Raw genomic sequence first — 14,721 nt, forward strand, 5'->3', positions numbered from 1 at the left:
TTGACATGCATTTTCAGAGGCATTCAATAAAGTAAACTAAATAAGTTTAGAGGTCCCACCTTAAATGTGTTTGTGCCAAAACTGCATAAACTGAGCTGAAGAAGAAACCTCTGTTTTAACACAAAAGCTAAGCTGTCTGTTGAAAAACAAAGCAGCACATTCAGGATTTTTGCCCTCCCCTCTAACGGGGGGATACTCCGGAGAACAGGGTCATAGATGGCATTGTCTCTATGGCTGCTTGGAAGCAGTAATGCAGTTATTGTAAAGATTTGTCAGCAATGAGGTCACCATGCCCCGAGTCACAGAAAATGTTCATCTACCTATAACCCTATTACAGCTCGCAAGCTAAATATTTTCTTACTCAACCCTTTGGCTTGAGAAAACATGTATTTACCTTATAAAGCTGTAATTCTGCATCAACATTCAGCTAATTGGAGGTTTACTGTCATTAATTTAGATGATACACATTTGTCTTCCAAAAATTGCTTCCAGCATCTTCTGTAATGTAACCTTTCTTTTAGCTCTCTTTTTTTTACTGTCACACAACTAGCAATTCAGTGCTCACAAATGACCTCCTGTGCCCCAACCATGCCATAACAATCAATGGCAGAAAATTCATAAAACAGATTAAATTCTGCAGTGTTTGCTTTGATGAATTAGTGGGATTTGTTCGCTTTAGCTGCTCAGAGTTAATCTTTGATTTTTAGCTGTGTGCACTGCACTGGAAAGAGTAAACCAAGGACACATCCTATTTTCCTTACTTCAATACTGACGGTGGAAATACAGAACTGCACTCACTGCAGTAAAGCTGACTTTTTTTAAAGTTCATTACTGCTTATCTCTGTTATCTCATTACTTCCAACAATATATGAGGAGGAACTTCCCATGACAAAGTGTTTCTATACGAAATTGGACATAACTACATTATGCTGCAGTGACTTCCTGGTGTCACACAATGCAGAATGAGACAGCTGAGGATCATTTTCCCAAGAAGCTCTATGGGTGGCAAAAACATCTCAAAGTAACAAAATTAACTCCATCGCTGCAACTCACATAACATATTTTGTTCAACATGTGATTATTATTCACCATTTAAATTAAGAATTGCAAGGGAAATTCATCCTGAGCTTTTTCCATTTCCCTCATACACGCAATTTGGTTAATGAACCAAGAAACCAATTAGCGAAACAGCTCAATTTATAGCAGGTTAAGGTAATCTTTAGCCAGGGCACAGTTAAAATTTCCACACTGTGAAAAGAAGACTTTTCATCTTCACAAATGGCACCATGGAGTTAATGAGCCCTCTTAGTATGAAGCATCAACGATAGCCCTGCTTGCCCACAGACTTCACCTCTCCCCACCAGCACCTACCGTGAAGCAGCAGAACCTGGGTGAAATCTCCAAATAAATACAGAATTTTCTATTTGAATTCTGGCAGATCTTGGCGTATTTTGGCATGTCGATGCATAGCCCTCAGCAGCCCATAGCAGAGTTGGGTGTCTATGTAGAACCATTGCCTATGAAGAAGATTAATCTCCATGTAGCAGATGTCCTCTTGTACAGCTCCCTCTCACCACACCTCAGCTTTACATCCCAGTGCCATGCTGAAGCCTCTCCCCCAGTTTCTAGCCCTAGCTGACCTATGAGCTGCAGCCATGGATCCACAGCCCAAAACCACTCCTTTGTGCCTGGATTCTCAGCTAGTTTCTCCGCTTTAAAGTAAATAATTCATTGAAGGGGCTAAAAAAACAGCAGATGGACTCTTGACCTGAGCTTCAAAAGGATATTTTCCCAATTCCCAGAATAAACCCACAGCCAGGCTGGAGGATGGGCCAGGTAAAGCAACACAAGGTTCATAGGGCAAAAGAAAGGAGAAAAAGGAGGGGAGGGAGGCAACCCACTGCTAAAAGGAAGTCTTTGCTCCACAGATTGCTCATGCATTTTGCACTACAAAAAGTAATAAAGTAGATTAAGAAAAATAAGAATCTAGAGCAGCAGCCCAGGCATTCCATTCTGCTGCTGTAAAACCCACACCAGTGGCACCAAGTCTTATAACACCAAATATATCCTGGCTTGGAAAACCACACTCATTCTATGGGGATTTCATCTTGTTGACCAACATAGCATTGTCACTCAAGGTTAACTCAATAAAAGAAGATAGAGGCTCTGTGACCCAGAGGCACATGCATACCTATATGAAAACTGTACACTCCCACCTAAGACCTCAAAATATTTCCTCCCTCTATGCCATCTTACCTCCTCTCCTACACCTTAGTCTTTGAAAGCACCTTGACATCAAGAAGAAGAACCCAGCCCTGCCTCTTTATGTATCAACTCTAATGCCCTGCAGCTGGTTGGGGTAAGTGCCTCAGACAGGGAAGCTCAGCTGAGCTGGAAGCGGCTTGCTGGTAAAACCATAGGGATATGGTAAGGACAAGATACAGATACAGGGGAGCCACCCTTAAAATATTCTAATAGCACTGTGGCGTGCACTTCACAGTGGGAATCCCAGGCTTAGGGGGCTTTCATTCATGAGGAGAGCACCTCCAAGGATGATCCCCCATAGCTGCTCTTTCTGCAGTCAGCTTTTGCAATCCCAGCAGGAAAGGGAGGCAATGAGAGAAAGCAAGCACTTCCACTGGAATTGGGGCCTGCCTGACACGTGCATTCTTAACGAGTCCTGGAATTGGGCACAATTCAGAAGTTGTATATAGACAGGCTCAGATCACTGCAAACATGAAGTGCAAGAACTAATTTGAACTACTCGAATATTATTGAGCTGCAATCAACTAATCACTTAAGAAAAAGGCCAGGAGTCATGAGCAGCTTAATGTAAACATCTTTTCAGCATGCAGTAACAGCCAAAAAGGAAGACAAGTGCTAGACTCGTGCAAAAAATAATGCATTATAGAAAACACAGCAACATTCCATATGATCTGAAGGTATGCTAAAGCATTGCATTTACTATGGATTCTCATCTGTAACATTTTAAGGGCATCTAAATTGTTTGAGTACATGCACTAGGTGATCTAGTGAGAGTTTGGGAATGAACAGTAAACACAAGAGACTTTGTTTTTTAAACACAATGCATCGATAACCACAAATTTACTGAAAATATATTTAGCTCTCATGCAACCAAGAGGTCCTTGGAGGCTTGGGTTCAATTTGATGCTACTTGTTAGAAGTCAGCCACTTCTTTTTTTCCTTAGAAGAGCAAAGAAAACAGAGAATGAATTTGATTTTATTTACAGCAATGGTAATATTACAAGAAGCATAAGACTTGGTAATTGAGTCAGGAGTAGAAGTGGAAGTCTCCTGTGACAGCCTGTAATTGTCAGAGCTCCAAATAAAGGCAGCAGACACTGACTCAACTCATATTCTGAATGCCCGGATAGTGCCTGTATCAAACCTGGCCTCCAGACCTCTGGAGATTTGCTTCCTCACTGCTCTCTGGTCCTTCCATTTTAATAGAGAAAATATTAACCAGAATACCGGATGGGTAATTCTCCACTACAAGCTGAAAATATTTCATGTGGAAGTGCATAAAAAAATTCCATCCCTTAGCAACTGAGAGATCCCTGCTGGAAACAGTGACGGCAAAAACGGGTTTCCAGGAACATGGAGTCAAGCAAGGATTCTGTAGTGAAGGTGTGAAACTGTTGGCAGTTAAGTCTGATCGCTGGCTGCACTTGGTTGTGCTGAATGCGCTCAATTTACTGTAGAAATTGGCCTGAAGTATTACAGAATTCCAGGAGCCCTGATTAAAACAAACTGTTGAAGATGCACGTACTGCAGAGAGGCTCTCGAGTCCGGGGGGAGCTCTGTACGTACAGGAAGCGTTGGGCACCAGAACAACAACAAATTAAAGAAATGAATCGTCTCAGGAAATATTATTGCTGGGTTCCGAAAACAAGCTAAAACACTGCTGCTACATGAGGAGCACAAAGGGGAAGGGAAGCAACATGAGAAGTAATAAAAGAGAATGTAGACGCAAGGCAGAGCAACATGCTGGAGACCCAGGCAGTACATGAGCATGTGTGATTAAGGCTGTGACCGCCTATCAGCTGGGACGCTAGAAGGGCAGTCTCTCACCCTGGATAAAGGACAAGCCCACTGCTCACTCTGTCCTTTTCTTGCTTTCCTTTCTCCTGGGGTAGGACTTCATGCTCCACTCTGTGTAATGTAGGCAGCTGCAGAAGTTTTCTTGCAAGAAAGGAGCCACCAAACAGCTCTGCCCCAGCCTGCCAGCCCACATTCAACATCCTCAACCTGGGGCAGTAACACATTCTCAGGGACTATTTTGGAGCCACAGATATGCCCTGACCAGGAACTGTGGTCCCATACCTTTGCATCTGTGCCAGCCCCAAGTAGAGGCCCTTCCCACAGCCCCTTGATGAGCCAAGGAAGAGAAGCCTCTCTAGTTTTATGGAGGAGGGCTCAGAGACCCATTTACTAACCCTTATATATATATCTCATGTGCAAGAGAAGAGGGGACCACAGTGATGTTCGGCTTGTGTTGCCACATCTTCCTCCCACATCCAATAACCAAGAAAGCCCCCACATCCCACCAGACAGAAGTACTTGAGAGCTACTGCAGGGAGCTACCAGGGAAGGGCTCTGTATGATGCTGAAGGAGATTTAGGTTTGGGAAGCACAGTGGCATAGAAATTGCCATCAACCACACAGAGAAGAGACAAGGAATCAGCCCAGACTTCTGGCCAGCAAACGTGGTCTCCTGTCTTCACGGAGAAAAAATCAAACCTTACTTAGTGAGCAGTCACTGTCACTGTGAAGGTGGGCATCAAGGAGCTGGTGCAGGCAGGGAGGTGCCAGGGATGATCTGCTGGGCTGTGACTGAACGTGGTGCTAAAGGCAAGGCTCCGTCCCGCTGGGTGAGGAACATCTTTCCCAAACATAATACTAACAGAGGCTTTGCGTTATCTTAAGTCTTAAGTCTTAGGTTAATTTGAATTTGCTGTTCTAGAATGTGATATCGTTGTTTCCTTTTAGAGAGTTTTCTCTTACAGCTACATGGCTGGTTTGTATTCTGAGAGCTCAGCTACACGATACCACAGCTTTTGAGGGGATCTCAGGGATTAATGTACTAAATTTCTGCCTTAAATTGTACTATCTGCTTTTTTTATTCACTCTGATATAAGGCATTTCTCCAAGAAGATGATTTCCCTTCCTGCTCACCATCCCATCCTTTGCCCAAGGAGGCTGTGGATGCCCCATCCCTGCAGGCATTCAAGGCCAGGCTGGATGTGGCTCTGGGCAGCCTGGTCTGCTGGTTGGCGACCCTGCACATAGCAGGGGGTTGGAACTGGATGAGCACTGTGGGCCTTTGCAACCCAGGCCATTCTGTGATCCCCTTGGCAGGAAATGCATTTTAGCTGGCTTATTATAGCTGCATTGTACATCAAATATCACTAATAATATATGGCAGCAGTGTTACGTCCACCATGAGAACAAGTTGCATTACACATCATGCCTACAATACATCACTCTGGTATCAATTTGAAGTGGCTGTGCTCCTTTGAAAACTTTGCTTGGCAGCAGACAGAGAACATCAGTGTCTGGCAGGTGGATTTGGGAACAGGGATACAGTGATGATGAAAGCGAGGACTCTCCTCCCTGTGTCATCTCAAAGGTGATGCTCAGTCCAGACATGTGCATACATTACCAGTCCGTGGGCTTCTCCCAGACATGCTTTCAGTGCTTTGCTCCTCCTCTGCCTCTCCTAGGTATCAGCTGGTCTCCTTCTCTGCATTCTACATCCCCTGGCATAATGCAAATAAATGCTCCTCTATGTGCAAGTTTTGGGTCAGGCATCCTTATGCAGACATCAGAAGCTGCTGCTATTTTTCCATCTCGCAGTTTCCTTAGTAGGAACAATTAAAGTTATGTGCTGATTGAATACAGTGTATCCCAGCATTTCAAGATAGTATCTAACATAAAATAGCGTATGTTTTTGTATGTGCATTTTTTTCCTTCCAAAGGATTCCTGCATCTGTCACAAGCTGCAATCACTGAATGATTAAAATTAAGCCTTTTCTGGAGCAGTCTGTGGAAGGCATATTGATAACTTGTCTTCTCCACACATCTCAGTGGAGGAGAGGAGGGAAATCTTCCCTAAGCAGAAAAGCTAAATGTCAGCTGATAGAGGAAATCCGTGGGATATTTGGAAAGTCCTAAGTGCAGCCACTGTTTGTTCTAAAACACTGAGAAGTAAATGAAAGCTGAGATCCTTTAAGTGAACAAAGTTGAAGTTGTTCCAAAAAGCACTCTTTCTGAGCACGCTAAATTATTACCTTGTTCATGAAGTTATGATCTGTGTAATATCAAAAATCCTGCAGAACCGACCCACTCTTCTTGTGCCACTGATGTCCAAAAGCCATTAAAATGGTTATGACAGGATGCCAACAAATATTAAGTACCTATAAGTTGGGTTCTCTATCTATAAGATGGGTTCCTAGCAATTGTCAGTACCTGTCACCAGGTTCACTTGGGCACTGAAGGATGCAAGACCAATGCTTATGCTCATCTACATTGATTTTTTTTAGTGGAAAGCTAAGGAACGGGAAAACAAAGCTGTAAAAGAAAATACATATTAGCATTTAGATTAACAGCTGTTATCTCAATTTCTCATCACCAGACAACGGTGGAATACACGATGATGGTGTAAGAATTTTTCAAAAAGGTTAAGGGCTCCTTGAATTCAAAGGGTTGAGAGACAGTGGCCTACAAGATAAATGGCACCGGCTCTGACATGTGCTCCATATCCTCAATACATCTGGACTGTAGCTGGAATTAAAATTCATATTGCAGCAGCAATTAAAAGACAGAACTAGGTCATGAGCTGTTGTTCTAGGCACTGTGCGGGTAAAGAAGGGAAAAAAGAAGAAGCAAGCAGTGCCTGTCCTAAAAATTTCAGCGTTAAGAAATCCGGAAATGCAAGATAAGAAAAAGAGGAGAACACGATAGGAAAAAAAGCACTTTGGGTGTTTCAGCAACCCCCTGCCGTGTGCTGAACTTTTCACCAAGCGGAGGGCCCGTAGCTCTGGGCAGTTCTCAGTGTGCATTACGCCAATTGAGTTCCAAGGAGAGGACGGGGAGGGAGGGAGGTGGCACCCACCGCTGTGCTGGGCACTGCCTCGGCACACCACGGCTGCACGTGCACTGTGTTTCCTTACACCTCCGTTCAGCACTGCTTGCAAGAGGCTGCTCTGCGGCTGGAAGGTTTCAGCAGAAACCATAGCAACCCTCCTAAATCTTCTGAAGCAGCAGTTAGCAATTTGCTGTGTCCATTCTGCTGTGCAGCTTTTTCTTTTCTCCCATTAAGTTCCGTATCTCCCCACAGCTATTATATCCTATATGGAAAGGATTGTATGGGAGAGAGATCCACAGTGCACTCAATGGCACATTATACCCAGCGTGAGCGTATAATACACTGTATTATACATATCCAATTCTAGATAGAGGAAACAGGATGAAATCTCTTCGCTCTGAGTCTTTTTTTAAATGGTGCTTGGAAGTGCTGGACTATTTGTTGCAGGTTTCACTGACTGCAGACTGGTTCTCAGGTGGTTTCCTCTACTGCCCGGTATTATTAACAAAGGTGATGGCCCGCCTTCATTTCAGTGGGTGTCTCATTTTCATTCTCTCAGCCACATGAGCAGAATGACACTCGAACCACACTTTAGCGAAGCAAAAATCAGCCACGTAGTTGTTGATTAAACCTTGCTTTCGGAACAGCTCAGCCTGAAAAGCGATCTGTTAACAGAAACCGACTATGCAGAAAGAAAGTATTCTGAGAACTTTGCCTGTTAAAGCATGATATTAACGGGGAGAAATAAATCCAAAAAGACATTTTAAATAGATGGAAAAAATAGCCCCAGCTACGCAAAAGAGCTCTGGGTAGGTCTGATTTATACATGCAGTGCTCTGACAGCTATGAAGGCATTTGTTCCATCTACAGAGCTGAAGTGCTGGATGGAAGGAGGGCTGATCAGCTGGCTCAGGACACCGTTCTTTATCTCCTTGACTTTGTCCGATAAAGCCTGATACCACCCCGGTATTACACATCCTCAGTGTTGTTTCTATCGGTGTCAGCCAGGTAGGACTCACCAGATTCCCTTTCCTTCAAAAGCACTCATTCGCAGCCACACAAATCAAGAGCCGTTCGCCAGCTGATGGGGAAGATGTGAAAAGAGGTAACAACTCCTCTGGTGTGTCCTGGCAGCCCAGGTAAAAGCTCAGCGAGAGTGTTCAGAGAGGCTGCATGGTGTGATGCTGCGGGTGGGCTCTGAGAGAGGAGGAGAGCACCATTTGCTGGCATGGTGACAGTAGGCTCCTTAGTGCAAAGCAGTGCTTGGTGCTTTGTTTTACACAGCCCAAGAGGTGCTCCACGCTACCCGTGAGAAGTGCAGCTATGCTGACCTACTGCTCAGTCTTCTGGTATTAAAAACTGTCTTTTTTCCATGTCTACCCAGGGCTATCCTACAGATACAAGGGAAACTCTATCACATTCTCTTGATACAATTCAGAGAATCATAGAATGGTTTTAGTTAGAGGGGATCTTAAAGGGCCATCTGGTCCAACCCCCTGCAGTGCACAGGGACACCCGCAGCTCCAACAGGTGCTCAGAGCTCACCCCCTGACCTTGGGGGTCTGCAGGGATGGGGCATCATCCCTTCCCTGGGCAGCCTATGCAGTGCCTCACTGCTCTTAGTGTAAACAACATTTTCTTGTATCCAATTTAAATCTCCCCTCTTTCAGTTTGAAACCATTTCCCCTTGTCCTATCACAGTAGACCCTGCTAAAGCGTCTCTCCTCTTCTTTCTTACATCCTCACTTTAGATACTGAAAGGCCACTGTCAGGTCTTTCTCTTCATCTTTCAAAAGACTACCAAAATAATTGGCAATTTTGTCAGTTTATTATGTCTGCTTTGCACCATTACCTCCTCTGTCCCTTACAAAGCCTACACTGACGTTCTGATCAGAAGGAAGGGGTTAAATACAAGCAACAAAGACATATTTTAAATTGTGACAGATCCCTATGCAGGACCCCAATTATTAATGGTAATGCGAGACGAAGAAGTCAGGATACCACACCTAGCAAAAGGCTGTGCACCCTTTGTGGGGAACGGAATACAGCTCAACAGCAGTAGTGCTCATTGCACTCAAGGCCAGGCTGGATGTGGCTCTGGGCAGCCTGATCTGGTGGTTGGCGACCCTGCACATGGCAGGGGGTTGGAACTGGGTGAGCATTGTGGTCATTTTCAATCCAGTCCATTCTATGCTTCTACAATGGCTGTAGTTGTGCAGGATTTTCCCTGCTGGTTACACCTGGTGGGCTCCCATGTGCCGGAGCTGCCAGAAGTGAGGATGGCAACTGTAATTCCACAGCAGGAACAAAGCTCTCTGAAACGCACTGCCGAGAGATGGGAAAGCACCAGAAATGACAAAGTGGTTGCTACAGAAGAACTCCATGGCATTACTCAGAGGAATTCACGTCGATTGCTTGATTTTTACTGCAACTAAAAAGGTTTTTTTAAGATTCACTCACAACTGCAGCGAATATCCTGCCAGTAATAGATTAACTCTTTCATCAACTCAGGGAACAACTAAAGACTTAGTGGAAAGATAACATATTTCTCTCTCCAGGGCCACCGATGCCTCAAACCGTGGAAACATCAAACGGTTTCCAGCAGTCGTTCATTACTGTAATGGTTACAGGGAGACTAATAATGCTCCTCATACAGCTTCTCTGAGCATAAGCAGATTAGAATAAAAATCAAATAGTTTAACCTTTGAAAGCATACCATCATTGACTGCTGATAACGCTAGAGAGCATTTTGAAAGGCACCACTGTCAACTAATGAGTGAAAATGAACACACTCTTCCAGCTCATTGCACTCACAGCACAACGCTGCGATGCGTACTACAGACGAGCTCATATACGTTCTTGAAGGCTGTGAAATAAAAGGTTTTCAAAGTGTGACCTTTTGTGGTTGTCATCTAAGCACATCAAGGTTGACGTCGAGGTTCAGAACTTCCCTTTCTGTAGCTTGCAATGATTTCATCATCCACAGTCAAGTAGGAAAGGCTTTGCAGCTCTCTTCTCTTGCCCCCCGCCTGCTCCGCTGCTTAATAAATCCAATCTGCCTCGGACACCACCAGGTGTCACAACTGGGTGCACACAGAACAGAAGCTGCTCAGGAGCCTGGCTAATTCCTTAACTGATCAGCCCACTGGGAGGAAGAAACACACTTTCCCCAAAAAACCATGCAGCTGGGGATGAGTCTTTCACCTCATTAATTGTGTGTGCCATGGGGAGTGGGACTGACGCGTGACACCATCGCACACGACTGTGATTAATGCAGGTTACACAGCACTGATTGTAATCTGAGGCAGGTTTGGGCTGGGGACCACACACATGGCTTTGATTATGGTTGTCCTCTGCCCACCCCTCCCTCTCTGGAGAAACAGAGACCAAATCGCCACGTGAAACCATAGCAATACTATGTGAAAGAACAGCCTCGAAACGTGCCCTGGGGAGATATCAGCTTGGGTTGGACAGGACCACAGACAGAGTAAGTGCTGCTGCTCCTCCAGTTCTGCTTCAGTCACAGAACTGGGTTTACAGCAATAGAACAGATGGAGGACAAGTAAATACCTTTTGCAGTTGGTATGCACTGTAGTTTTATCTGTGCTGTTGTCCCATTTAGTATGCATAGTCTTACCAACTCAGCTTTTCCACTTGAAAACTACTAGTCAGCTATAAGCCAATCATTAGGGTAGTTGTCTTGGTTTAGACTTTTGATAAGGATCAAGATCAGAGACATGTACAGGGGCTGTGCTGCCCTTCCACCAGGGCAGGCTCCCCAGTCCCATTCATGGTGCTGCTGTCCCCAAGGTCCTGCACGCCACTAACCCAAGTCCCAGCCCAAGGAAACACCAAAGGGAGTTTGTTGTGGGGCTCAGACCTGAGGGACTGGTAAAGCAGGTGTTGTAGCCAGCACTTGTCTTTCCCAGGGCCACCCTCCCAGCCTTGCTCAACCTGCACATGGTGCAGGCCACGTGCTGGCCTTTCCGGTCTTTCTGCTTTCTCTGCCATCAGCTCCCAGCCAGCTGCAAAACAACAGCTAGAACATCTCCTCTGCTTGCCCTTCAAAGCTTCTGCATACTGCTTGGATCTGCAGGAACCTCAGCAATGCATGCAGCTGGGGAGAATGGCCGTGATGTGCTGCTTCCGTGTCCCCACTCACAAAGGGCAGAAACACCCATCTGACACAGAGGGAATGCTGCCAAACTGCGGAGACCTTCTTCTTTCTGTTCATACCATCACCATCACTGCTTTGCTCACATGGAGCCTGTAACCCTGGGAAATAACAGGGAGCACTTATCCTGCCCTAGGTGGGAAGCAAGGAGAATAGGTATCCTCTGCTGAAAGAAAGCATGAGAGTGGCATGGCAGTGATTACAGAGAACGCCTCTTACTATACCTGACTTCTATTCATAAAGGAGAAAAACTGACTGTCCTGAATCACCACAAACATGATTTCTGATTAAAAAGAATTGCCTTCAGCCCTCCACAGCCATGGAGCCCGAGCGCTGAACATCTCTGTGCAAACAGGTGTTTATAATCCCTATTTAATACTTGTAATAGTACACCTACAGATACTAAGAGCATACTGTACCTAATTTGCAAATACAAAATATCAAAACCACACGCCATGCTGTGGAATGAAGCTAAATAGAAAAGAATCGATTCATTTTTGACATCTCAATGCAACCAACAAAAAGCCAAAAGGTACTTAATAACAGCTTCACTTAAGCACAAGCTCTGCATATCAGCTGGAAACATTATCCATTACATATTGGTTTCCTTTCTGTTTCGGTCCATTCAGGGTACAGACATGAGAATATTCACAGAGCATCACATCTCAGGAGTGACCACAATGGTTGTAGGATAACATTCATAGCCACACTGCCACCACTGGCATCCAGCACAAACTGAATGCAGGTTGGTGGCATGGAGCTTCATGACTATTTATACTTCTCAACCCCACTGTACTGAAAGCTTTCAAGTAATTACTTTCCCTTCATTAATAGGTGTGCTCCCAAAGGAAGGGCTCACAGGTCCTCCCAGCCCCATCTCTGATTGCAGGGCAGGTCTTGTGGTGGAAAGCACCAATGTGGGCTGAAGACAAGGGGAGCATAACCACAATGTTTAGACAAATGTGTCCTCCCCAAGGCAGAACTGCAGATGTTATTTTGCCAAGATTAGAGGCTGTAACAGCAGTGAAAGTATTCACAGAGCATTACCACAAAACCCATGTGCTTTTGTAACAGAAAGGTGAGCAACGTTCATCGACATCACTTTTATGGAGCTCCACATGTACTTTGTGAGACAGGAGATGTCACAGTGGCCTTATGCTGTAGTTGTATCCTAACCTAAAGGAAGCAAAGTTTATGTACCTCACGTACCAAAACAGCCTACAACCACAGCCACGGGGACAAGCAGTGCTATTTCACTGCCAGCACATCTCTAATAAAATATGTTGGGTTTGCACTGTCTTACTGACACCTCCAGTACATTATTCCATTTTTCTCTTATATACCTTCAGAAGCTAAAGCGACATTTGGTAAAGAGTAATTTAATATGATCACTTTAATGCATTCAAACACACCACTAAAAGCTGTGTTGCTAAAATTACCTTACAGAACATCCAGGTAAGACAGACACCGTTATCTCCTTGAAAAATATGGGCCTCATGCTACAGCACCTACCGATGCGAGTCTGGTGAAACCAATAGGGTTATCTACGTGAATATGGATTACTGCCATGATTAAGGAGTGCAGGATTACATCCATTGTTTGCATATCTCCTCTTGTTTACATATCCCTGTTTTCACCTCTTTTTTGGTTCCTCTTAATACACAGCTAGAACGTTTAATTACTGCCGGCGCTAGATATCACCGTGCTGCACTTTTTTCCCTTCAAAATATGGCTGTTTTTTCCATGTCAGGTAAAATGCTTTTATGATCAAAACAAAGAAAATAAAGTAGCAACAGCAGAACCTGGACTATTTAATTAGAAGCTAAGAAATAAAGGGGAAGAGCTTATTATCCACAATCAAAACATATTTACGATTCATTTCATATTCACACTCCTGTTCACGGCCTCTCCTCATGGGAGCTGGCTATTTATATCTATTTTTTAACTGTGCCAAATAGTGAGTTACCTGAGAGCTCCCAGGCAGTGCGGATGGTATCTCTATCAACAAAAATCCAGCAGACAATTGAGTGGAACGTGATAGGTAGATGGGTTGATCATGATTAATAAAGCAAAAATCGTCGGTAGTACTAGCGACTCTAGCTTTACTCCATCACTGCCAAATGCTTTATATGCAAAATGTATCTCCTTCCTATGATACAACAGAATAGTTAACGCTCGGTAAGGATGGCATGGAAGTCCCAGTTCCTGTTCCCAAACCAATCAGAGAAGTATTCAGCTGAAAATAAGAGAACAACCGTGCAAGTTACACTTAGAACACGGAACCAACATTTCTTGCGAAGAGAAACAAACATTCGTTCAGGTTTCCCAGTTTGAAACTCAGTGAATTACATCAGTCTCAGTTTGGGTTGCAAGAAATCAAATTTGGACCACAAACATTTTATTTTAACAGCGTGTTACATGGACTTGAAAATGTAAGTAACACGAGTTGATTTTGGAACGCTCGACTGCACCATCGGCGTCGGTTCTGCAGTTTGTGTATTTCCTAAAGGTAAAACTGCAGTCACTGCACGCCTTCCTGGGCTGCTCTAACTCATTTTAGAGGCAAAAAGAATGCACACTGTTTTCAGACCGATCTGCAAAGCACTACATGTTAAAGTTCCCATAAACGGGGAAGAGCTGACGACAGCTTCAGAAAACGTCACAAGTGGCACAAACTTACCCAAGCGCGCTGCTCTCTGCCAAGAGCAGTAATTCAGGGTCACGTTCATGTGAGTTACGAACGACCGCGCTCCCCGGGTCCATGTTGCACGGGGCTGAAGCTCGGGCTCCCCCCGGCTGTGCTGGGCACAGGGCGGGCACAGAGGTTTGCTCCCTCCGGATGGCATTGGGTGCCGATGGCGATGGCCGAGTGGTGGCCGCCACTTGTTGCGCGGTGCCAGGGGCAGCCGGGAGCTGCATGCCGGGCTGCGTGCCCTGCATTATTCATGCCTCCACCTCCCGCATTAGCATGCCGCTCAGGCAGTGCAAATGGAGCAATTCATTTTGTCCTTTGTCTTCGGGAAAAGCTCGCTGGATTAATGAGGGTTATCTGTGATGATAAAACCTGGGCCTGCTGATTTATTTAGTCTGATTGGTGGGAATTTGTGTCCCTAAACGCAGGTTTTACGGCCAGCACATAAATTCTGCAGTGCATTCCCAGGCTCAGGCAGGCAGGCACGGTCCGTTCAGCTCCAGCAACAATATCTCGCTGCAGCGCATGAATGTTTCATTCTCTTGACTTAAATATTGAAGCTGGGCTCTTTGTTTCTGAGTGCTTCTCAAGCAAAGTTAAGAGGAGATCTCCAAGCGCACCACTTGCACGCATGCATGCACATATTTCAGCAATGACCCCTTGCACTGCTAAATAGCCAACACCTGGCTTTCAAAACGTCCTTGTTCCAAATATGAGATAAGGGGAAAAAAACTTCCAGGCTTAATC

At 44.8% G+C, this 14,721-nt stretch overlaps 1 protein-coding gene across 3 annotated transcripts in view; it reads right to left on the bottom strand.

Annotated features, from left to right (window-relative positions):
• Positions 1–14,186, bottom strand: part of C10orf90 (C10orf90 homolog) — a 63,423-nt gene extending 49,237 nt beyond the window's left edge. For 2 of the 3 annotated variants that reach the window (XM_040702801.2, XM_040702803.2), the window contains exon 1: positions 13,963–14,186. In XM_040702801.2, the coding sequence (XP_040558735.1) occupies positions 13,963–14,128 (166 nt within the window). In that variant the 5' untranslated portion in view covers positions 14,129–14,186. Of the gene's footprint in view, positions 1–1,371; positions 1,573–13,962 lie in introns of those variants that run through there. The other variant, XM_046943086.1, reaches the window with a different exon arrangement.
• Positions 14,187–14,721: the final 535 nt, after the last annotated feature.

This window comes from Gallus gallus, chromosome 6, assembly GCF_016699485.2.
Source record: "Gallus gallus isolate bGalGal1 chromosome 6, bGalGal1.mat.broiler.GRCg7b, whole genome shotgun sequence".
NCBI lineage: Eukaryota > Metazoa > Chordata > Aves > Galliformes > Phasianidae > Gallus > Gallus gallus.